The sequence below is a fragment of the Alosa pseudoharengus genome, unplaced genomic scaffold (genome assembly GCF_046254945.1).
Source record: "Alosa pseudoharengus isolate Yale_2024_CS ecotype anadromous, Long Island Sound unplaced genomic scaffold, YU_APseudo_1.1 YU_APseudo_1.1_scf_2, whole genome shotgun sequence".
Classification (NCBI taxonomy): Eukaryota; Metazoa; Chordata; class Actinopteri; order Clupeiformes; family Clupeidae; genus Alosa; species Alosa pseudoharengus.
In genome coordinates, this window is record NW_027468663.1 from 5184990 (window position 1) to 5211022 (window position 26033).

Consider the following 26033-nt stretch of genomic DNA (forward strand, 5'->3'; position numbering starts at 1 on the left):
CAGGGCAGGGAACATGATAGGCCTGCAAACAAAAGAGATCTCCTGGCTGACTACCTATACTTGAGTAAGTAATGCTGGCCAATTTTAAGTTGTATGTCTGCAATGTATGTTTAAAGAGGAGGTAGGTTAATATTATGAATAAAATAAAACGAAACATCATGCAAGCCATTCGTCAATTTATGTTAATGCCAAGTATTGATGCTCAGTATCTTTGAGTAGAGGTACCGGTATAAAGACATTCATTTTGTACAAGTATAGGCCTCTTTCATTTGTCATATTCTAAAGTACAATTGTACCTGTTATGTATGTTTTCACACATATCAGTAACTTGTGTCAAACTGTTGTTCTTGTACAGGCTTTTCGTCTTAGGCTGCTTTATCTATAATATTTAGTCTAATCTCTACTAACAGCTAGCAGCTGATGAAGGACACTACTGTGATGCAGTAATGTTGTTACATTCTAAGTATTTTTAGATATAAACCTCTAAACAGACCTGCTATATTTCATCTCTATTCTTTAACAGCTAAATCTGCCCCTCACTCAGCTCTGCCTCAAAGATGCACTCGGCTTTGCAAAAATATAAACAAATGCAAGCTTTACAAAAAATATGAACAAACACACTAGGCTTTACAAAAAAATGAGAACAAATCATTTTGTGCTCAGTGTTTTAAACATGGTGCCTCAGCAGCACAGAGATTTGACCATACTATTGATTAGATTTTAAATTTTTGTGTTGGCTCTGCCTGCCTAATGCTTTGTACTGGCTCCATTTCATTCACCTGTTGTATTTTGTATCTATTTAGTCAAGGCCTTCAGTGACCGTTAGCATGGTGGAACTCTCCTCTTCAATTTAGAGTGAATGAATGAAACAGACCAGAGTAACACATTTCCATCCTGATATGAACTCAATCAATACAATCAACAAACCAGTCACTGCAAATCTTTGTTGTGTAAACAGAACATGCTGGGAATTTATATTCAACATGAAGCCAGGACTTTCAGGAGTGTTTTGTGTACATGCTATTTCAATTCCTCGAATTTCTTGAAAATTGTTCTTGCCTCAGAAATGCAGACATGAGCCACATTCAACAGTAAAGATTTATTAACATAATTTATTAACATAACATTCTACCTTGCTAATGTTAGTTGGAACCATACATAATCAACTGGCTTCTAGCTTCCCACATTGAACATTCCTTCCTTTGTGCACTTTACAAAACAAACAAAACACTGTAAGCTAAGGATAGATAGTGACCTTAGAATAGGTCAGAGAATAACCATTCTTTTGACCAATGGAGAATGACCCATTAAACAAGGCTCTGTTCAGAACATGAACCGAGAGAAAAAGCAACATTCTTTCATATGCAAACCATCAAATACTGCAAAGGTATGAATAAGAGAGAAAAACATCTTTGCTACAATAATTTCCCCAATCCCCCCAAATGTATGTGCATTTTACCCCCCAACACACACACACACACACACACACACACACACACACACACCATGTAGATATGACATAAAAATGAAGTCAGATCTAGAGGACAAAATAAAACAATCAATAAAAACTTTATACACACTGAGGTAAACAAAAACATTGGTCTAAACAAGAGAGGTATTTTTACGCCTTATTATTTTCATTTGAGATTAAATAAACTTTCAAGATTTTGAGACTTCAAACTTCTTCAATTACAATTATGCTCTCTTGATCACATCATAACACAAGACACTTAAAAGAAAACTAACCAAAGGGTCAACATGCTTCATGAAGAAACTAGGCACTAAGCACAAAAAGAGAAATCTTCCAGAAGCCTGTATGCAATGGCCTTTGAGCAGCAAAGCAACTGTGGCAATGTTGTGAACAGTTGTTACAGCATAACCCCTATCTGTGCCCAAACCTTTTCCATTGGATGCTCCTTCAATTGAGGAACGCATGAAAAACAGAGGTATTTTGTATATGCATCCGCAATGTCCTGTCAGAACAAGCTCAGGTCCAAGCCTTTGCATTTTTTTGTATGAATGTACTGTACTTACTCCTATCAAATCAACAAAACTGTTAGTCTCTTGCATCCTTAAGACTAGGGCTAAATTATGGAATGTTTACAGTTAGTTTAAGAATTGCTTTTTAGGCACCACCAAAATGCAGATGCAATGTCTAAATTACTTGTTTCTGTTGTTAGTTGTTTAAAGAGGACCATTACAACATTATATACTAAAGATTGCACAATGCTTAGAAAAGCTAGAGGCACTTCTACTTCGATCTGCCTTAAATCCAGATGATCATTTAACCCTCCCCCTTGCATATTAAAGCATATGTATTCTAGGCAGTGACTAGGAAGCCTCTTCTCTTCTGATAAGCACCGAATGTAATGTCAGACACAACAATGCATTCAGTCATTTAGTAAATTGCAATTTAGGTTTGGGTCACAGAAGGGTGACAAAAGGCAATGGCCATCTTAGTAACCGACAATGGCACAGTAACACATTTTCGACGGCAGTCTGGCTGACACCAAACCACTCCACCAGTCTGACCACTCGCCCAGACAACAGTGTTAACACAGCGACACAGCACGAAGAGTCACCACAGGAAGCCACGCCAGTCAAAAAAGAACTCTTGTTGCAAAAACTTGTTGGCTACCAATGAACAGGAATGCACGCACATAGTTACACACGTCGGACGCACACACACACTCCAGATATACAAAAGGTTGTGTACACATGAGAAGGCAATACTGAGCTGAGGATGTGTAGGTTGGTTCAGTCAGAGCTGGTGAGGCTTAAGAGGCTGTAGAAGAATACCTGGATGTCTGAGAGGAGAGGATACCTGGATGGGAGCTTTTGACCATCGAGTTTTAGAAAAGCAAAAAATAGGCTGCTGGTGATTCTGGAATGCTGCACAGGAGCAGGGCAATGAATGCTATAGGAGAGAGAAAGTGTCAGTGGAGGTTCAAAGGAGTCTCCACGAGCTGCTTGGTAGGCAAGGCAGGCCCCTGGTCTCACCTCTCTGGAACAGAGGAGCTATTTTTTTGGTTCACCGTATGTCATAGCAGCATGAATGCATGATCCTGTCCTTAAACCTCTTAAAAAAAAAAATAATCACTCCACAACAGAACACATTATGACAATGTCTTGATAAGACCAGGAGGACCAGCACCCTGCACTGTAATTGAGCTATTGAAATCCAAAAAAAAAACGTATTGTGTGCATGGTGCAAAATGGCACGAGAGAATTTCAGGCACTTTCGAGGCACTGAGCTCCCCCAAAGCACAATGCTTTCCTTTCAAATCCCCCAAAGCAATGTTTCCTTTCAAAACGTAATGTGACATCTTCTAAGCATATTCTCTCTCACACACACACATACACAAACACACACACACACGTCATCTGACAATGCCTGTAAAAGACTCTTTTTGTCTCTTGAACTAGAGCGGCAAAGCTTCCTGCTGAAAGCCTGCCCATAATGAACATTAGGAATCCATAGTCACACGTTATAGCAGCTACATATTCAAAATTCACAGATTCAACCCATATAGAAGATGACCTCTGGCAATGAAGAGGTCAGTAGGTAAAGACCTTACTGCTTTAGACAGCACTGTCAAAGACCATCAGCTGTCTTAATGGTCTAATCAGGGTTGTAACAGCTATATGAGAAAAAGTAATCTGCCAAAATAAAATTGGCTTTTCTAATGATGAAAAGGCAGCATGGACACATGAAACGATATGAAAAAAGGACAGAGGACTACATTAGTAAATTATGCAAATGTTCACTATGTTTTTTGATATAAAAGGTAATGCAGTTGAATGCTAACGTGAACATGGCATGGGTAAATGTCAAAATGCCATCTTTGACGTGCAACAAAGAAAAAAGGCCAATTATTACTGAACATATTATCATCTTCATAAGGAGAGCACATGAGATATTTTTAGAGATGCACCGATAGATCGGCTAGTGACCGGAATTGGCTGATTTTTACGTAATCGGCCATGACAATATTTTTGTATTTTTAGTTGGATATTGGATGAGAGAAGAAAAAAAATGGTTGTTCCATAACACAGTGCATTTAGTAGTGTTTGAAATGAATGTCCCAGATAAAAAATAATTATTTGTGTGTGCTGTAAAGTGGTTAGAAGAAGCGAAAATCGGTATCGGCAGATCAAACTATGAAAAACCGGAAATTGGAACCGGTCCAGAAAATTGCAATCGGTGTATCTCTAGATATTTTCATTCTCATGTGTTGTATCAAGGTCAATATTAAGTCACAAAGCACTGCTCTTTACTTTTGTGAGTGTTACCGTGACTCTTGAGTCCTGAACTGACATGAATATACTGTAACTAGTCTACATGCCGCTTGTTGAAACCTCCCTTGCTAGTTCACCTTTCACTGCTACTGATAAACCTGTCAATCAACCTGTCACTTTGACACAACTCTGTTTTGGTCACAGACCAAAGACCAGCTCAAACCGGTGAGCACGCTACACTCTGGCAACACTTTCTGAGACAATGTAACAACACACACCCACACAAACTCACCTTCATTCACAACTCGGAGGTCCTCATACTGAACCATCAAAATGACCCAAAAAGGTCAGATGAGCACAGTTTGAACACCATGTCATGGTTTGCAAAACAAACAAACAAACAAACAACACTGCAGTAAATGTGAAAAAATACAGAGGTATCAATGATCTCTACAGCTGTATGTATGTACACACACATACACAGCACACCGTGTTCACCTGCCCATATGTACGTACGCATAAATACTTCAGCATACAAAACCATGACAAGCAGTTTTTTTTCTCAATGAATATCTACATGTATGGATACATATATACAAAACAGTGAGCATACATATTGCATATGTCACGTGGTGTGACCGCAGAGACACTGAACGAGGCCCTGCCCACAAGTGCCACTCGAGAATGAAACGGAGCCTGTGTGGGTTGAGGGGGCGTCCAGAGTCCAGGGGGGGCTGTAGGTACCTGACGCAGTGACTGAGAAAAGACACCATATTCCCTCTCATGTCTCTCCTCTGGTCCACTGAGGCACGGGTCTCTCTTTGTACATTGCTGTTTGAACCCAAGAGATTTATCAAAAAGAGGATGGTGCGTGAGGTGATGTGCGTTTCCATTCAGCTTATCGGACTCTTCTTGGTCTTCCTGTGCTGCTCTGATGCCACTGAAGTAAAAGGCCATTGGCGCCTGGCAGACGGTGGTTATGAAGGAGGTGGAGGGGACACTCTCCTCCCTACACTGAGTGGCCTATAGTCTCCTCCCCCTGCCCAGTCATACCTCCAGAGAGCCGGGTCCACGCCAACTCCTTCATGAGGGTGCATGCACGCCGGCCGCCAAGCTTTTTCATGAAGGTGGCCTTGCCGCATGGTCACTCCCGCCCCTCAACAGCTGCTTCAAAGCTAAGCCCAGCTGGACTGGGCTCTGGACCCTGATGGGTAATAAATACTTGAAGAGAGAAGAGTTCCGCCCCGACTGACTCTCGGATCAAAAGAGGCTGAGATATTGCTGAGAGACAGAGACGGAAAGAGAGATAGAGAAAGAAGGAGGGGCAGAGAGAGAGAGAGAGAGAAAAGATGGTCCATGAGCTCTCTCTCTGTCTACATCTTGATTCCCTCCTGCTGGCTGAGCTGGGAGAGAGACTTCTTGATGCGCAGGGCCGTGAGGCGTGCGGCCGCGTTGGCATACCAGCACTCTCTCATGATCTTGGCCATCACACGCAACGCCTGAACAAACGCAAACAACAAACAACACACACACAACAGAGATCAATCTCAATGGCATTCCTAGCCTGAGCCACAATCCTGACAATAACTCCAGTATCAGTAAGACAAGGTAAGGTACCAGTGCAATACTAAAGGAAAATTCTGCCGATTTTTCAGGTAGATCTCAACAATAGGTACTACCTAGCTTGAGTTGCTGCAGCCAACAGTTACAGTTGCCAGGCAGCTACACTCTGGGGGCACGAACATGGGGGCTAATGAACATGCCCCCAGAGTGTATCACTGTAGCTGCTTGCAGTGATACTGCTGGATCAGAGTGGGTTTAATAAACATAATAAACCTTTCTCTTACAACCAATACGCAACTGCTAGTTTTGACTACACACACACACACACACACACACACACACACACACACAGCAGCCTTGAAGATCTACAGTATGTGCCTGCCGTCTAGTGGAGAGAGGGTACTGAATAGGCAGCGGCGGAAAGCTCTCTGAATGGGAGCAGAATGGGAAGAAAGCCTGCACGGCTCCTCAGACCAGGGCTCCATCCAGGGCAGCTCTGTCTAGACAGCACATTCTGTTCACAGAGCACAGCACCAGAGCCTGCCGTGTTTTTATATCCTGCACAAGGCCTCGCTGAATGGCAACTATGGCGCAGGGCTGAGTCGCGTTTCAATGTGTAAGGGGACAGCAAATGTACAAGTTACACAAGCTCACACTTGTACACTCACTACTTTACATTGTATCAAAGTGTAATTTCTTCAGTGTTGTCCCATGAAAAAATATAATAAAAAATTATGTGAGGGGTGTACTCACTTTTGTGAGATACTGTATTATAATGCACAATTCTAACAGACAAGACCCATTCCCTGTGCTTCCTCCTTTTTCATTTGTTCAATGCACACTTCATTCACTCAGTTACAGTTTTTCCTTAGCTGCTTTGGCGCATTTCTCAGATCAGAATTGAAATTCTCAGAACTATTTGTTAAAACTCCATATCTTATCACTGCAGGTTCTCTGCATCTTGAACAAATAGCAATGCTTTAGTAAATCCATGCCAGTGATTTTGTACAAACATTTGCTTTTTTGTTGTTGTTTTTTTTCCAATTGTTTATGTTATGTTGGTCAAAATGCAGTATACTGGTTCCCTGCTGAATAGTCCTACCACATAAAACAAATTGCCGTTATTTCATCGCTTGTGTCATTGCATGCAAATGTGTTGGACTAATTGTCATAGTCTGTCTAGCGCAGTGTTTTTAAAAACGCGGGAGAAAAGTTTTTCAACCTGTGCACTTTTCTGTATTCTGCAGCACGCTTTGAACGTCTCATTCATGACTTGTTTAACCGATATCACTGAAAATGAATTACTTACTGCTCCCGCATTTAAACCGTCTATGTCATTATTTGACAATCAATGTGTTTTCAGTGTTGTAGCCTATAGATCGCCACGCTGTGTCGCCCCTGGTAGTTTGGTGCCCAGGGCAATTACCCAGAATGCCCATGCCTTCCGCCAGCCCTGCATCCATCTTGGATTACTCAGTTAGGCTGAGCGGCCAGATCTAGGAAGACTGTTGGTTGTTCCAAACTTTTCCATTTGAGAATGATGGAGGCTAGCGTGCTCTTGCTGCAGAAGTGTTCTTGTATCTTTCCCCAGGTCTGTGTCTTCACACAACCCTGTCTCGCAGGTCTATGGACCATTCTCTTAACCTCGTGGCTTGGTTTTCACTCTCACATACACCATCAACTGTGAGACCATATATAAAGGGATGTGTGCCTCCTAATAAATTACAGTGAATTCTTTTAGGCACAGGTGGACTCCAATCAAGTTGTAGAAGCATCTCAAGGACCATTGATAGAAGTAGGATGCACCAGAGCTCAATTGCAAGCGTCATATCAAAGGGTCTGAATACTAATGTAAATAGAATATTTCAGTCTTTTATTTTTTATAAATTTACAAAACACTCCAACAGTGTTGGAGTATTGTGTGTAGATTAATGAGAAAAAAAAGAATTTAATCTATTTTAAGATATTTTAAGTCTGAAACATAACAAAATGTGGAAAACTTGAAAGGGTCTGAAAACTTTCCGGTTGCACTGTATATGTACTGTGTCCAACTATGTATGTATGTATGTGCTACCGTGTGTGTGCCCATATGGGATGTAAACTGCCTGCTCCCCGCAGGCTTGAGAAAGTGAATAAGGGAAATCCAAGCAGTCCTCTTTAATATTCAGCAGCCCACTCATCAATAGTGTCTTTTACTTACGGCCCTCAGCCTGGCAGCCTGCGCCGGCACAAGAGGGACTATTAGATTAGCCTGGCTTTTATGACTGCAAATTGGCTGTAATCTAATTGTCTGTTTCCCAGCAATAAAAAGCACATCGCTACAGATGCAGTGACGAGCTCGGCAGCTAAGTGTGATGAAGCAGCAAGCTGATTGAGAGTGAGACAGAGACAGAGAGAGACAGAGACAGAAAGAAAGAGGGAGAAAGAGAGAGAAAGATGCAGAGTGTATCAATAGGAGAAATAAGTAAAAGAAGAGAGGGAAACAGTGATAGAGAAAGATAATAGAAGAGAAAGAGATCAGATTTTGAATGTATATGTGAGAGAGAGAGAGATAGCATTCTTTGTTTCTCCACAGTTTCTCTATAACTGTATGTTCTTCTGTTGAGAGGGGTCAAGGGAAATTAAACTAGAACCACACTGTTGCAAAAGCTGAAATCGTGAGATGCAGGCTGGCAGCACACGACTACTAAACCACACACCGCCCAAAACCCGTGGGAAGGCAGGCCACAAACACCATCCAAAACCTGTGGGAAGGGAGGTCACAAACACTGGACAGAACTCTTTAAATCAGGCTATTAGGTATAGACCTGGCTTTACAAAAAATATAGCCTAGAGTGGAGAAGAAAAATATTTTCTGTCAATACCTCGCAGCTCTGCCACCTATTGGGGATATTGGGCCGTAGCTTCTGGTCACACACCACCCTCTTCATCTCCTCCACAGAGGGGTCGGACTGCACCAGGTCGTAGTAGGGCAGCTGGTAGTCTTCATGGATGCCTGTGAACACATGTGGACATGAACTCACTCTGAAGGGAAGTAAAACTTTGTTTATCACTCTGTAAATGGTTATAAGCCTTTATTTATCACTCTGCAAGGAAAGAAGATGTTTATAGTTTATAATATCTGTTCTCAAACAAGAGAGACTGCACTCTTGTTAAAGGGACACCAGGCAACGTTTTTGTGTTAATTAATCATCTTCGTAAGTCGGTATATGGTTAAATGACTCTCTCGCCCGCCCCTACTGCCTGTAGGAAGAATATCCCGCTTGCAAGTTCAGTGTATCGTACCCGCCGACCTTCAGTCTCACAAAGTCTCAGAATATCATGAGAAGCAGGATCAGTTTACATCCTGCATCCACAGCACAGAGGCAGGCTAACGAAACGCTAGCGATTGTTGCAAACGTGTGTATAATGGCAGCAAAAACCCTTGACGGAAGATGCAAAGAAAAGGAAAAGAGCTTCAGACCGAGCGAGGGCTCGCACACGTATCGACACGTACAGACACTAGGCAGAGTTTCGTAGAGAAAAAGCATCAGGCTTTCCTGGTGTCCCTTTAAGTTTACATATGTAAACAAATATTTATACTAACTCTCACTTCTGAAAATATTGGCCCAATTTAGTTACTGTAGTCCTTGACAGTTCGGTTTCTTACATTGTAACCTGTACATTTGTACATTGTCCTATGAATTTAATAGTGTATAAGATGGGATAATAACGTGCCCATCACGTGAGATGTTCACCTGGCCTATGCCTGAGAGGAGGACGTTTTAAAAAGGTTGCAGGAAGGCCAGAGGGAAATGCTATTTAACAGTGTAAATGTCTACGAGAGATTGATGAAACAGACGCTGCATGCATGTTACTCTAAGCACATTTCGTGTGAGAAATGGATTAACGCTTCTCTTTTCTGTTTTTCGGTTTCAAGGAGTGACTATGTTTTCGGTTGGACATTGCGCAGTTGGAGCACCTTATATGACTTTTGGGTTGGGGATTTGTAAAAGGACTGTAATTAAGTTTAAATGTATATAATTGGACTGAGCTGTATATTTCAGTTGTTTGTGGTAGGGGTTATTTTGTTATTATCATGGGGTTTATTGCATGTATGAAATAATTTAATTGGAAAAAAAAAGAAACATAACGTAAACGGTGAATTCTCACTAAACAAGTAGTCCTACGTTAAAAGCAAATGACTGGTTTCCGAATTATTTCTTTCTACATTTTCATTTCACGTTCATCTCTCATATAAAATACAGGGTTGAATTGTTATAACATGAACATTTGCGTTTTGTGATTTGGCATGGATTGTGAGATACTAAAGTTACTTATATTTTCCAAATGAACATAGAATTTGCCGGATAGTAGCACAATGCATTTAAACCAATGTTACAGTAAAGTACTGGTTTGATTTGCTATAACTCTATGAACAGACAACAAATAAAACATCTATTTGTACTGTGTACCTCCTATGGAGCACCTCCGTGCAATCTCCCAGAACACCAGCCCGATGGCGTAGATATCTGCCCGCTTGAAGGATTCAAAGTGTTTCATGTTTATGGAGTCGTCCAACACCTCTGGAGCCATGTACCTGCAATGAAAAATAAAGTTTCTCTTAGCTCTCCAGAGGACACTCTTCACCATCAACTACATGGTTATTTGAGTCAAACGACATATCTTCACACAAGTAGTCAGTTTAGAGCAAAGGTTTTTAACCAGTGGTCCGCAGCCCACTTGTGGTCCGTGACCATGGATTCAGTAATGTAGTTTCAATGTGGGAATCAGTATTTTTATTCAGTGGTGGTCTTGGGGTTGTGTATTTAGTGGTCCCTGGTTCACAATCAGTTGAAAACCCCTGATTTAGAGTTTAGATTCTCTGCCCGAGCCGAACTTGACCCGACCCGACCCGCGGGCCATGCGCAGTGTCTCCTCCACTCTCACTCTGGACCTGCTGTGCTGTATTGTGTAGCTTAAGTGCAACGTGGAGCTTAAAAATGTAAAGAAAAAATAAAAACAGGAGTATTAACTTTGTGCAATTTTGGAGGAAAGTCGGAGGTATGGAACCATTTTAAACAAGTCGTGGCCAGTGACAACTGGAGCTGGAGAACTGGAAGAGGCACAGCAGAAATTGAGAAACGTCTGCTCTGTTTAAGTTTTTTACAACTGTTTGTGTGTGTGTGTGTGTGTGTGTGTTGGGGGGGGGGGGGGGGCAGTTGGGTGTGTATATTCATAGGCCTATAGACCCTTTTAACTGCAGAAACGAATATGTACATTCCTAAGGCATTGGACAAATGGGCAATGCACAAATCTGCATTGTCTATCTGCATTGGTTCGGAACATTTCCACCATAAATCCTCTATGAACAATTTGAAAGGGTCTATACCTATATAGAGTATATCTATTCATAGGCCTACTGTAGTATGTGTGTGCAGTGTGTGTGCGTGTGTGGTGTGTGTGTGTGTGTGTGTGAGTAGAAGACTGTATGAATGAATGAATGAATGAATAAATGAATGAATGAATGAATGAATGAATGAATGAATGAATGAATGAATGAATGAATTAATGAATGAATGAATGAATGAATGAGTGTGTGGCTCAGGGGGCCCTGAAGCCCAAGCCTCTGCATGAAGTTGCTACTATGTTCTCAACCCTACTCTTCTCTTTCCACAAAACTTGTCAGAAATCATAATTTAAAGGGTTATTTTTAAAAATGCTCTTCCAGGGGATCATGTCCCCGGACCCAGCTTAACTGTGGGGGTCCTTTTGTATATGTGCCCAGGGGCCCATAATCCGTCCATGCCTATGTCTGATGTCCGTCAAAAGTTTGGAACGTCAGCCCCAGCAGTGGCGCGACTGGCTGGGGCACCTGCACCGTACGCCGGCGACCCGGGTTCGACTCCCGCCCCGTGGTCCTTTCCGGATCCCACCCCGACTCTCTCTCCCACTCACTTCCTGTCAATCGCCACTATCCTATCTAATTAAAGGCATAAAAAGCCCAAAAAAATCCTAATTAGCTGACTTGACTAATGACTTGTTTATGATTTTTAAAAACAATTGTGCATGGTGGGAGATATATTGAAATTCTGTTTGGGGGCCCCCCAGACCCCACCACAGATTTGGTCCACCTACAATGTTGACATCATGGCTACGGCCTTCGTTGACACTGAAGACTCGCATCCACTTAGCATCAATGAGGATGAGTAGAGGAGCAGCACTGTATGTGTGTGTGTGTGTGTGTGTGTGTGTGTGTGTGTGTGTGTGTGCGTGCACACAAGAGAGAGAGAGTGTGTATCAGAGAGAGAAAGTGTGAGTACAGAAGAGAGATTCTGCCCAGAGGTGATAATAAAGGGGCTTGAGAGAGAGGGTATGATGTGAGCATGTGTCCAAAGACACCAAGTGTGTGTGTGTGTGTGTGTGTGATGGTGAGTGTGTATTTGTGTGTGATGGTGAGTGTGTATTTGTGTGTGATGGTGAGTGTGTGTATGTGTGTGTGTGTGTGTGTGATGGTGAGTGTGTATTTGTGTGTGATGGTGAGTGTGTATTTGTGTGTGATGGTGTGTGTGTGTGTGTGTGTGTGATGGTGAGTGTGTGTGTGTGTGTGATGGTGAGTGTGTGTGTGTGTGTGATGGTGAGTGTGTATTTGTGTGTGATGGTGAGTGTGTATTTGTGTGTGATGGTGAGTGTGTGTGTGATGGTGAGTGTGTATTTGTGTGTGATGGTGAGTGTGTATTTGTGTGTGATGGTGAGTGTGTGTGCATGTGAGAAAGAGAGGCGGGGGGGCGAGAGAGAGAGAGAATGGGGGAGGAAACTCATCCATCACAACTTCTCCTCTCAGATCAGCAGTGACAGATTCCTGCAGTGCACTGCAGAGAGCAGCTCCTGCTCACAGCAATGACACACACACACACACACACACACACACACACACGCACACACACACACACACACACACACACACACACACACACACACACACACACACCTAGACAACTCCTCTTCAACAACGGCCCTCCTCTCCACAAGCTCACACCCTACACATTGCAACCTATAATCATGGCTTCAGGCTAAACAGTTCACCCTCCCTCGGTCTATATTTATCCCCGGGTGTTTTGTTTAGTATTTCGCAGGCTGCCTGTCCTGATGGCACGCGCGGGGATGCTGCTCTGCATTCGCCCTCTGCCTTAAATACCAGCAGATGTGTTCTGACCAAGGGTAAACCAGTGAAAGAGTCCCAGCAGCCCTCCCCATCTGTTGCCCTGAGCAGCCCTTACCAGGGCATTTGAAAAGGCCCCGGCATACAGGGGTGGGGGCGCCGGGGGGCATACAAGAAGGCTCACTTCTCTCTTTTCTATTAGTGCCCTCCAGGCACTGTTATCAGGATGACCGATGATGAGCCCTCTGACAGGCAGCACTCCTTCAATCCCCTCAAGGCAATCACGAGAGAGAGAGAGAGAGAGAGAGAGAGAGAGAGAGAGAGAGAGAGAGAGAGAGAGAGAGAGAGAGAGAGAGAGAGAGAGAGAGAGAGAGAGTCATCTGGCCCCCTCATCTCTATCGCACACTTCCCACTGTGCTATGGGTGGACTGAGGCAGCGCACAAGAGGACTAGCTCCCTGGCTGCAAGATATACCAGGAGGCTTGGTGTGGTGTAAGAATTTATGCGGGTTTATGTCCTTGTGCACACGTGACACATAGCAGCCATCCAAGTCACTTAATCCGATGCCAACATCTATAATGCAGAAGACGAGCAATGATTTATAACCCCGAGTCTTGTGGCTTATGCCTTATGCATGCAAGTTGTGCACTATGGAGAGACTTTAAGGGATGTTTTCTTTCTATGAAGTCATTACACTATTATAATGACCTATAACTTGTTGCAAGACTCTGGAGCTGCAATGAGATGAGTGTGATACTTTATAGTACCATATATATAACTGCATAATGCATGAGCAACACACAGTCCAATTTCCCATGAACTGCTCCACGACACACTTCAGTAAATCCAGGCATAAGCACCACTCTATACTTATATTTAGTATATACTATATACTATACATACTTATACTTACTTATACTATATACTATACATACTTATACTTACTCACACATCAACCACACATGTACCAGGGAGGGATAGTAATGGGTGAATGGCTACTGTGCTATAAAGATGTGTGTGAGTTACCTTTTGGTGCCTACTCTGTGGTTGGGTGCGATGTCAATGGTGTCTGTGGCAGAGTCGTGGCGCACTGCCAGGCCCAGGTCGGCGATACAGCAGGTGCCATTCTTCTTGACCAGGATATTCTTGGACTTGAGGTCACGATGGGCAATGGCAGGCTTACCTGAGAACAGACAGAGACACAAGATCATTGTCAGTCGTTAGAGGACAGGCTCTGTGTGTGTGTGTGTGTGTCCAAATTGCATACAAATGTTTTTTTGTATTCTTTCGCCTAATCTATCTCTGAACTGGAAGACACAAGGCAACTTCTCTGTATTGCATGCTATTTGTGATTGTAATAATACGAGCCTATTGGTAGACATGAATTACAACCAGCTTACCATTCTACTGCTGTTTTATATGTTTTTGTTATTGTAATTCCAGGTAACATGGGGAGGGGCTCAGGTACAGTTGGGGCTGCAGCTACTTTACAGTGCTGGGCTGAGTTCACCCGTAACAAACATAACTAACCCGTAACTACATTTAGAGCTTTCTTTGCTTTTGTTTTACAACGGTGCTGTTTTGACAGTCCAGTTTCCCTTGGGATGAATAAAGTATTTCTGATTTGATCTTATCTTCTCTTAATATTGACCCCTCCTCTTTCTCACACACACACACTTGAAGATCCAGTCTGTGAATAAGGCGAGACTCACCCTGAGTGCCCACTATCTCCATGTGGAGGTGAGCCAGGCCACTGGCGGTGGACAGAGAGAGCTTGATCATGCCTTCCACTGTGACTGTGTATCTGTTCAGGTAGTCAAAAAGGGAACCATGCTCGTGGTAATCCGATACTAGCCACAGCTGGGTCCAAGTGCCATTATCTGTGGAGAGAACACACAAACACATGCATAACACACACACACACACACACACACAACACACACACACACACACACACACACACACACACACACAATCTTTTTTGTTTCCTTTGCAAACCAAGCTGAAAACTTAAAGTGGTCTTATTTTTATTCTGCAAAGTTATGAAACCTTCTCAAACATCCAGCTTTGAGGAATAAGTCCCTCAGTGAACTAATAACTAATAGGGGTTCTGTTCCTCTTAGTTAACTCTTAGTAAGAGTTCCTTCAGGCTCCTCCAGGAACGCCCAATAGGGGACAAGAATTGGTCTTCTCACCTTTGTTGTCGGCGGCAATGAAGCCCAGGATGTTCTCGTGGCGGAGCATGACGGTCTGGTAGATCTCCGCCTCACGGAACCAGGAGCGTTCCTCGCGGGAGGAGAAGATCTTGACAGCCACCTCCTCCCCCCGCCAGCGACCGCGCCACACCTCGCCAAAGCGGCCCTTCCCAATGCTTTCCTGCAGGATGATGGTCCTGGCGATGGTCCTCTGCACCAGCAGCGGCAGGCCTGCCACAACCCAACGAAGAAACAAATCAGAAGATGCTAAAGATTCTACATCTTTGCTTCACGCTGAATTCAGCTATATAAATAAACAACTAACACGAGTTCCAACTAGCTGAGTACTGCTAGCACATCATAAGCCTCGGTTCTCAGTAACCTGTGGAGCAGGACAGCATGTCCTACCAACTATTTCCCTTCAGGCTACTTCAGACAACCAACTACTTCAGACAGCCAAATTATTTCCTTCAGACAGGAATTTAGAAAGCTTTATGGCTCTTCAAAGTTTGATACATTTATCAAAATAACTGAGTAATATTTATGCGTTTCCCCTGCACCATTTTTGTTCCCCCTACCTGGCAGCATTTCCTAAGAAAAGACGAAGAGGTAGAGGCCTACCTGAGCCGGAGCCTGAAGTGGTCATGTCGTATATGAGGTCCTTCAGCGTGGTGCCGTCGGCCAGGAAGGGGTGCTCCATGGAGGGGTCCTCCTCGCTGGGCACGCGGTGGTGTATGACCGAACGGCTGTGGCACACGTAGAACACCAGCACCAGCACGAAGCACAGCACGACGACGGGCCCTGCAATCACGGCCGCCAGAGCCACGGGCCCTAGTGCCGGACTGCTGGGGGTGGGGTCTGAGAGAGAGAGAGAGAGAGAGAGAGAGAGAGAGAGAGAGAGAGATCATCTCTTAGCTGGACACATAACATGAGATAACCTTTGAATAGTAGGTAAGAGAGTAAAAGAGCAAATATTGCATCAGTATTAGCTAACACACAGCCCTCACTGTAACTGGTACCCAAAGTGGTGCATTAGGTGCATGGAATCAAGGTCATCAGGAATCATTCTGACCTCATACAGCTAATGAAGCTTAAAAAACACTGCCTTCATTGTAGTGACTGACAGTAATTAAGCCAAATGTGTATTTACACTTCCAAATATTTATTTATTAAAGGTTGTATCAGCGATTTTAGGCCCAAAAAAGGCCCAAACATAAATGATCACATTCATCTAATCTTTCCTAACGATCTACTAGCTGTCTAACCCAAGGAGGCCGTCAAAAAAACGCGTCTCTGTAGGCAGCCTAGGCTCCGAGATCTGTACACAAAAACAATTGCTACCAACAAGGGTTGGCAACCCACTCAAAGGCAAAATAAAGTGTTTCAACCAATAACCGATGAGATTCGCATTTAGGAGAGTTTTAATTGCACGGGAGGGAGGGGGAGGGAGTAGCGAGCTAGCTCTCTGTTTTGTTTGAACATCAACAGAAGTGAAGTATCCCCGCTATCGCTGATACAACCTTCAACCCTGGGCCAAAGCAACCAAAGAATATCTGAAAGAGGTGTAAGCTGAACATGTTTCAAACAAGCAGTATTTCAGCCTGAACTGAAAAAATGCTTACTAGCAGCAACCTCCTGTTGACCCTGACCCTGCCTATGCCTGTCTGCTTTGCTCTCATGTCTGTTTTTTAGGGGTGGAGCTAGCTTAGCAGGAAGGTGCGCCTCATCATCATAATCATGTCATAATCACATACAATGCTATCTGGCACATCACATTTAAGGGATGTTTCACACATCACTCTGATTTACACTATTTTCTTACCATCACACATTTATTCTGCCTGAAAATCATGTTTCAGTACATATTTATTTTAATAAATATGTTTTTTGTTAAGCCACCACAAGCCTGGTGTTTATAACACTCCTCTGACCATTTTCTGACTATTCACATTGAAAAAGCCTGACATGTCACCAAAAACCTTACACAAAGAATTCTATTTCAGTTCAATTTTATGGTAGGTGTTGTATAGCTCAAGGCTCATAGCCAACCCAAAGCAATGGTGGTAGTGGTACTGTGGTAGTCATGGGGGGAAAGGGGTGAAGTAAGAAACTGAGTTGTGAGGCAAGCAGCAACTAGCAGTAAGGGTGAAAATAGCACAAAGAGATTGGCGTATTTCTCAAAGGCTCACCTGGAAAGTGGACATAGTCCACAGGGTCCTTATTGCACATGTCCAGGCTGCAGCAGTGAGGATACACGCCGTTGCCCTCCTTGGTGGACGGGGCGCACAGGAAGGGGCGGTCCCTGGGGATGAGCTCTGCCTCCCGCAGGCACATGGAGCCGGTGGCCACAATGCGCCCGCTGCTGTGCCGGACAAGGCTGGCGAAGCACAGGCCGTCTGTGTGGCACGTGCTGTTCACACATCTTTCACAAAAACACTGCAAGCCTGAGAGAAAGTGAGAGACACACACACACACAGAGAGAGAGAGAGAGAGAGAGAGAGAGAGTGAAGTACTCACAATATTCAAGGAGGTGGCACTTTTGAGGAAGTTTACTTGTGAAAAGAAAAGACTTGGAGTTCTAATCTCTGCTAAATCCAGCTGAGCAGACATCTAGGAGAGCATCTAAAAGTTTTGCTGGGTAAGATAAAGAGGCCACACCAGTTCAGAGTTTAAACGCGGAGCCAGCGGCCTGAGAAGACTGGCTTCGTGCAGGCAGCCTGGTGCCCCTCCACCGGGGGAGGAGGCCAAGCCGCTGGTGAGCCTCATGAGCACAGCCAACCCTTCCCATGTGCAGGTCAGACTCAGCGGCAGACAACACCACACAGCCACAGGCTCACCCAGGCATTCACACAGACGCCGCAGGCCACATGTCAGCCAGTGTGGGATTTCCAAACGTCTAGACAGAACCTCAGCACTGGAATGAAACCACAGAGATGTCATTAAACTGCTCTGTGTAAGGAAAAGTCCGTTCCCCATTCTGTACATGTATGGCAGAGGAGGAGGATACACAAGAGGGCAATGGAAAACATAGGAATAGGAGGAAAAAGTAGAGAAGAATCCACTACAACAGACAGAAGAGTGGCCAAGTACAACACAAATATTATTTCAGCACCCTACAAAAATCCAAGAGGTCACGAATCACGATACACTGACACAAAATAAACCTGAGACCAGTTCTACACTACTGCTAATAATAACAATACCTGCCAACTAATCAAATGGGAATCATCTTGTAACACTTCACTTGGACTAAGGCATAGGCTATAAACATTCCACTCTTGTGTGTCATTACTGCTTAGTTATCATGTCACCTGGTGTCCAACGATTTTAGGTGGCGTGCTATCAGTGTTATTATTGCCATGATGTCTCTTAGAGTTTCAGACGTCATAACGGTTTCCATCATGTGCTATGACGATGTCGTAACATGATTATGTTTTGAAAGCTGCCAAGATAGCACTGTTACATCACTACTACTTATGATAGAATATGACATGGCATGACATCTTCATAATATAATTATGTCATGGTGGAGGGGTTTTTTAGTATTAAAAAGAGAATTAGACTAAAGTACAACTGCACTGACTACCTGTAATTTTGAAACTGTACCTACCTACCTGGCTCTACCTGGGGGAAAGGGCAAAACCTATATGATCGTGCTATGGTAGCACTAATGGTGGTCATAACAAATGTAAAACTACTGACATCATAATCTCAATCACACTGATGCCCAGGCATAATAAACAGTGTTTTAGTCCAAATGCCTTAATTTAGACCTCCCTTGATGTTGCATCTCATTCTGCCACTCTCATCTCTAGTGGAACACTGGCCTCTTTTCATGCAGTCATCCCTGGTTAAGATTTCTTCAGTTCACCGGTGCAACTGCCATGTCCTTTAGGCAGAGAGAAGCAACGGTCTCCTTCTCCTGGGTGACACAACGGGTGGGGTGGGGTGGGGTGGGGGGTAGTATAGCCCCTGAGCCTTCTAGTGCTAACGCAAGAATACTGAGCCTACCACTGGCTGGCAGAGGTCTCCTACAAAGACGGCCTGTGTAAGATTGCCCTACCCACGGAACAGACACGAGTCCTTCCCTATTAATTCACCATGATCGATGAGGACACTGACCTAAATGTCTCTAGGCTCTTACATCAGACCCTAACAAACTGATGACAATGGATTGTTTTTTACAGGGAACATAAATTGGGAAATATATTCAAGAAAAGAAACTGAAAACCTTTAGAAAACTTGACAGACTGAAAGGATCATTTGCAGGTGAGGGCTGCGTCATTTTAAGACACCACAAAAGTCAAATGCTCAGCATATACCTTGAACATATCAGTCTTCAAATCAATCAAAGAAAAAGTGATGATGAAAAAAGGTGTTTCTGAAACATGCATACACACATATGCAGAGAGAGGGAGAAATCTAGCACTATGAAGACAACTCAAAGCCCCTTTCTGTGAAGACAGGGCTTAAAATTAATTTTTCAAAATGGGGGGAAGTTGGGTGTTTGTGACAACACGTCATGATAAATTTGGTAACATATGATCGCTGTTTTGCTATAAAGCATCTTTCACATAATCAATGCGCACTCTAGAAAGTGAAAATAGGCCTACTATGCGTTCTACTATGCCTACTAACGTTCCTCAAATGGAGAACACATCACAAATCCAAGTTCTCGCGGCTTCATGGCCAATCTAGGCTATGTCATGCTTCTGTGTTTGAAAAATTCCTAACAGTTCCTGATCGCTAAACTTTTGTTTTCCTTTCCTGTCGGTTAGCAGTTGATGTAGGAGCACCCAGCATAATTTGACTTCAGCACCCGCAAAGTGGTCCTGCGCATGTGCCTGTGTCTCTGAATGGGGCTACGTTCAATTGAAGTCGGAAGTTGGTCCGTCCAGTCAATAGTCCCGCATTCACGCCGCTCCATTATTAGATTAACATCATCAGACAGCGCTGTAAAAGGTGTGCGGGAATTTCTCTCATTATGATGGCTAGAGTTGCGGGACTTAAATAAATTATGTGCAGTACCCGCAATCCCGCGCTGAAATTTAGGTCCTGGAAGACCTTGTACAAAACAACGCTTGCCTGACTAAGGAGGTTCTTAAAATCAACTTCTACTGTGTATGGGGGTGGGAGGAATGGCATCACATCATGGCACATGTAAGTTCAGCTCTGCTTCCTCAAAACACTATATACTCCTGCAGACCAGAGACAAAGACCCTGCAGTCGACAGTGTGTGCATGAGAGAGAGGATGAGGGTGGGGGCAGAGAGGAATGAGAGAGAAAAAGAGAAAGGGGGAGACAGAGAGATAGAGGGAGAGAGAGAGAGAGGAGAGAAAGAATGGGCCAGCGAGGCAGAGAGGAGCCGAGTGGGGTTGGAGACACACCTCCTTTTTACTCGCTGCAAACCCCGAAAAAATGAATCAATTACCACTGTCGCCTGGCAACCAGAAATCACAGTTGCTCACTGATTTGCAGCTTGTACAGTTACCTTCAACTAAAGCCACAAATCACATTAATCACACACATGTGCACGCACAAACAAGCGCACACACACACACACACACCACATTAATCACACACATGTGCACTCTCACAAACAACCATACCCCGACCCATACACACACCTCACACGAACACACACACACACACAGACATGCACATTGAGATACACATGGACACAGGCTTCACAAAGCATGTCTGCTGACCAGAGGCATGATGTACGAAAACGCAGAACAGTAATTGAAGCACAAGGGTCTTTTCCAACCTTTTCCTTCTTCAGAATCCTCTCATGCACACACACACACACACACACACACACCTAAAGAAGCAACAGCTGCTACACCCTCCGCTCAAACCACAGCATGTAATAAGAATGTGCTTTTAGCCGAGCTGCGGCGAACTTAACCAAAGTCAAAGCAGGGTGACCTTTAATCTAGTCCCTCGCGGTGGGACACCTGCAGGGGGGACATGCAGGCCTCATCTGTGACACATTCACGTCCCAGCAGGGGGTGCTTCGCAGCGGACACATCTACAGCATGTGGACCGTGCTAGTGTATGTGTGTGTCTCTGTGTGTGTGTGTGTGTGAATCTGGCTGTCTGGAATAAAACTAAAACCCTTGAGGCATCTCGTGGAGCAGCAGCGAAGAAGTAGTCATGGATTCAAGTGTCTTATGTGGACAGGAAATTGTGACGGTGGACAGTGTGAGCATGGTGAGTGGGGAGAGAGCAAGGCTGGGTGTGTGAGCGACATTCTTTTTTTTTTTTTACTGGCCAAACACTGTCTGAGCTCATTCCATTCCACTGAGCGCTTGGCCTGAGAGTGGACTCACGGTACAACAGCACACTACAGGAGAGTCACACTCAGGGACAACAGCACCAGCACCAAAAGCAATTCTCTCCACCTGAGGAGGCCCATTTCTGTCACACTCATCTGGAAATAAACAATTAAACACACCCACACACACACACTCTCTCTCTCTCTCTCTCTCTCCATCTCTCTATCTAGAAATGACACATCACCTGCCTTCCGCAGCCTGATCTGTGATTCCAAATTTCCTACTGTGAGTCACTGTAGCTCTGTTCAACACGGGAAATCCCGTCTTCATTCATACAGTTTAATCATGAATATGAACCGTAAGCCTCAACTGCAGTAGGCCATCTCTGCAGTCGGTGATGTGAACAGTGAAGAATGACATAGCTTCTGTTGCTGTGTACATTTCAATGGGTTCATTTGGCCATGTTGTGGGAGTTGTGGCAAGACTTGTCGTGTTTCCCTTACTGCATGCTACAAATGAATGTGCAGAATAGGTTGGGCTATAAATAAATGTGCAAGATAATGCACACTATAAAATAAAAAGTGCAAGGTGCAGCTTTTGAGGAGGCTTAGGTATCTGAGGTGGTCGCTAATGAGAACGCTTATCAAGCCTCGGGGATATCAGAGAGGCTCATAACAAGAGGCCCAATCAAGACTTGGCTTTGCCAGTTGTATCCAAACTGGACAGGGGGTCTCCATCAAGATAACTGAATTGTGATAATTGAAAAGGGTGCACATTACATTGGGGACTAATGTGTCACTAATGTATCTCTGTCTCTTGAAAATTCTTCTGACAAAAAATGACAAACAATGGCAACCAGGAGACATACCTTCTAATCAGTCAAGGTTTGTCCTTATTCCTCATGTTATGTCTTGCAGTAATCTGAACAAAACCACAACATTGAGTCATTTTAAGAGCTACCTGCAACAAGATAAGGCTGAAATAATGTCACAATCAATGTCACAGGCCTGACCAAAGGCAGTGTTTTCCATCAAGAACTTCCACTCACTACGTTTTGCTGCTAAGTTTGTTGTGTTCCCTTCTGTGCAAACACTTTACATGCAGAACACAACACAGAAAAAAGGGGAAATATATCTTGAATGGCAGCCAAACAACTGATCAAAAAAGTAGTACACAAACCAAGCAGGCAACAAGTTTACACACTCTGACTCTCTGCTGTGGTAAGTTGGGACCTGCGCATGGCCTTTGCACAGCAGCAAATAAACTGCAGGTCTATTCTGACATCCCCAAAACAAAACGGCAGCCATCCTAGTTTGTGCTAAAATGCATGACACTTCCGCCACCACAATATACTCAAATACTTAAACAATATCCCTGTCATGAATAAATAATAGGTGATTACTGGGATGAAATATTTAACGCTTAAACTGAGAGCAGTCTGGGGTGGGACAGAACACTGACAGACCAGTCAGTGTATCCAAACAACTCACCATGGAAATAGATGGACAGTATAAAATAAGCTCTCAACACAGATTTCAGGGGATTCTATGTCTTGCTCAAAACATTGCTCTAAACTGGCAGAGTAAATTGAGCTCCAATGACATATATGGAGTGAAAGTTATAGGTTGCAGTGTATATTCAGTGACATTGCACATTGCAGCAGACAAACTTCTTACACAAACACACAGACACACACAGACACACACACATAGACCAAATGGTTTGTAAGAAGTAGCAAACAAAACAAATTTAAATATCAGTCTGAAAATTCAGAGTGTGGCAAGTCCTTTTGCAATGTCTCATGCCAGTGTAGGCCACCTAGATAGAGGACACAGCAGTTTAACTCTGATAATAAATATATGTGCCATGCGTTTGCGAGACTCTGATGTTTTAAAAGCACATTGAATGACCTCTGTGTATGAAATGCGCTATATAAATAAACTTGGCTTGACTTGACTTAAAAGCCATTCTTTCACATATATTACTTACACTGGTTTAAATTATAAATCACTGTGAATAACAAAAACATGTCACACCTCTGGCACAAGTAAGAAATTAGATTTCAAGCATGTAACCACATAACCAGCTTCAGTTAGGAACAAAGCTTGCAATGGGAAAGCCAGAACATGATTAATGATAATGATCTTTAAAATAGCATATTTAATGAAGCAACATGCATTATACTAATTCAATCGTCCAGACATCGTGGTTGCACCTAACAAATATTTTTTTTAGACTTTCAGGTTTACCATGTATGCTCTGGGTATATTGCTTTAACTAAATGTAACAGCTGTAGTCCCACTGCTTTGTCTACACAACACTGTAGCAGTAATGCTAATGTAATAATGTTTAATGTTATCCCACATGTATTACCACACATAAGCATAAGATGAGCCGAACAGCCAGTGCCAAAGCTTGGCAAAGCTAAGACACATCCCTGTCCTCTTTGTTTGACGGTCCTTCGGAAATCCTCGATGCAGACCAACAGGCTGAACATGTACGGGCTTCTGATAAGGACAGTACAGACAAAGCTTCTGGGGTGTGGACGGTCTGAAGTAGTTCTCTGCCTGTTAGCGAAATTGTGGAGAGCGAAGAGCATCGCGGCTTACACACAGTCTATGAACGTGAGCTGCAATGTCACGGCACTCGTCACTTGTGTGCGTTTTGTTTGCTTTTGGTGACAAAAGTGTAGGTTAGTGATCATGTGCATTCTTGTGCATATGTGATCATGTGCATGTGCTATCATGTGAAAACTCATTGTAAGCATAATCGCGAAGTGTGCACATGTTGCCACACACAGTCAAGCCTATTTCAATTTAGCGAAGGAAGAATATGCTTTTATGATCTACATTCCAATAGTGTATCCATAATGTAGCCCACATCAAGTACCAACGCCAATTATATGTAGGCTGTTACGCTTACACTCTAGTGGCATAGGCTATGGAGTCCGTGTCCGAAATTCTAAATCATGTCTCAATCCTTTACAAGAAATAGGTAATTTGGGGTCTTTTTGTTACTAGGCTACTTGGATTCCTTAATGATACGAAAACCTCGCGTGTTGCGAAAACTCCAGGGAAAACGGAGTAGGCCTAATTACATGGGTTTAGAACTTGTAGCAAAGTAGCGGATTGCTTTAACAGGTTATAGCAAGAAACTGATAACACATTTTCTCTACTGTTTACTTCCGTTAAGAACGGGTTATCGTTTCTGGATGCAGCAGCAGCTTGGCATATTTACTGCACCAATAGCAAAATAGTGATACATAGTGAGTTCAGTAGCCTATCGTTGATTTTTGCCTTTCTGTGGTTGCCTTCTCTGAACTACAAAGCCTACAACAGACAATTAGGCACACTGCCCCCCCGGCAGGCCGACCTGTCAGCTCAAAAGAATTGGGCCCTACAACCTTTAAGCTATCGATATCGGGCTGTTCCTTAAACACTAAAAAAAATGCACGCTGCTGTTGCTGTAGCTGTAGCCCGTGGTGAGGATGTAACGTTAAATCAGAGAGGGGATAGAATGATTGGCAGGGATATTTCGCTTGCTCCAGCACAAACGAATTCCGCTGCAAACGGCTCCGTACAAGCCAGTGACTTTTCTCTTTCTCTTCACTCAATGTGATTCAGTTGTCTAGCCAGGATTTTCGCTTAACAATACACATTCCTGACGGCGCGGCTCCCCCTGACCTGCGCCATCTTTGAAAACCGCTTTTGAGCTGCCTGTTTATGCTAAACACATGTGTGCACATTAAACTTGTAAACTGGCATACAACGCATACGGATATAATACGAGGTGCCCACAAATAGGCCTACTCACCTCGAGCTTCTTGTATTCCCGTCACGAAAAGAAGCGTAAATAACACTAAACAACAAGGTATGGCATCCATTGTGACTCGCACTAACACTCAACTAACTGGCCAGAGCGCCGTTTCACACTCAACTTCTCTGGTCATTGCTTAGGGGGAAAAAACGTGGACCTGATTGGTCAACACAGTGAAAACACCCTGCCCAGACTGAACACCCCCTGCCCGCCCCCTCCTATCCAGCCTACCCTACTCCTTCAGTGCGAATGGAAGAGAAAGAGAGAGAGAGAGAGAGAGAGAGAGAGGGAGGGGGAGAATGATCGCTATAAGCCAAGCATAGGGTGATCGATATGTCCAATCAGCGCACCTGATGTTTCCTCTTTGGAAAGAAAATTACGCATAAGTGAACTATATGCCTACAACGGACACAAAAACGCGTGCTCTCTCTCTCTCTCTCACACACACACACACACACACACACACACACACACACAAGTGCCATGATGTGAAGGTGAACAGCATCCATATGCCAAGATTTATAAGGATAATGTAATGAAATTATAATTACTACCAATTTGGCACTTTTTCATCTTCTATACTTAATGCCCATCTAAACATGAAGCCTGCTGATTTCAGAACTGGGCAAGATTAGTGTTACTCGTGCTCTCCTTGCGGGGCCGTAGTCCTTTGGAGCATCAGCCTCCACTGGCACAGATCCTGAGGTGGCACTCGACCCATCCTTTTGCCCATTCTTCAGAGGATGTCAGAGATTGATTAGAACCCATTGTTTGGTCTTCGTTCCAGGGGTTGATTTCTGT

General features: G+C 43.7%; 1 protein-coding gene across 1 annotated transcript; it reads right to left on the bottom strand.

The window, feature by feature from the left end:
• Positions 1 to 1485: 1485 nt before the first annotated feature.
• Positions 1486 to 25405, bottom strand: tgfbr1a (transforming growth factor, beta receptor 1 a). Its single transcript, XM_076293466.1, has 9 exons — positions 25230 to 25405; positions 17328 to 17582; positions 15760 to 15996; positions 15139 to 15369; positions 14656 to 14823; positions 13970 to 14126; positions 10257 to 10381; positions 8667 to 8797; positions 1486 to 5738 (listed from the first exon to the last, which is right to left on the bottom strand). Exons 1-9 carry the CDS (start codon positions 25297 to 25299, stop codon positions 5613 to 5615), a joined length of 1500 nt encoding a protein of 499 aa, XP_076149581.1. The 5' UTR covers positions 25300 to 25405; the 3' UTR covers positions 1486 to 5612.
• Positions 25406 to 26033: the final 628 nt, after the last annotated feature.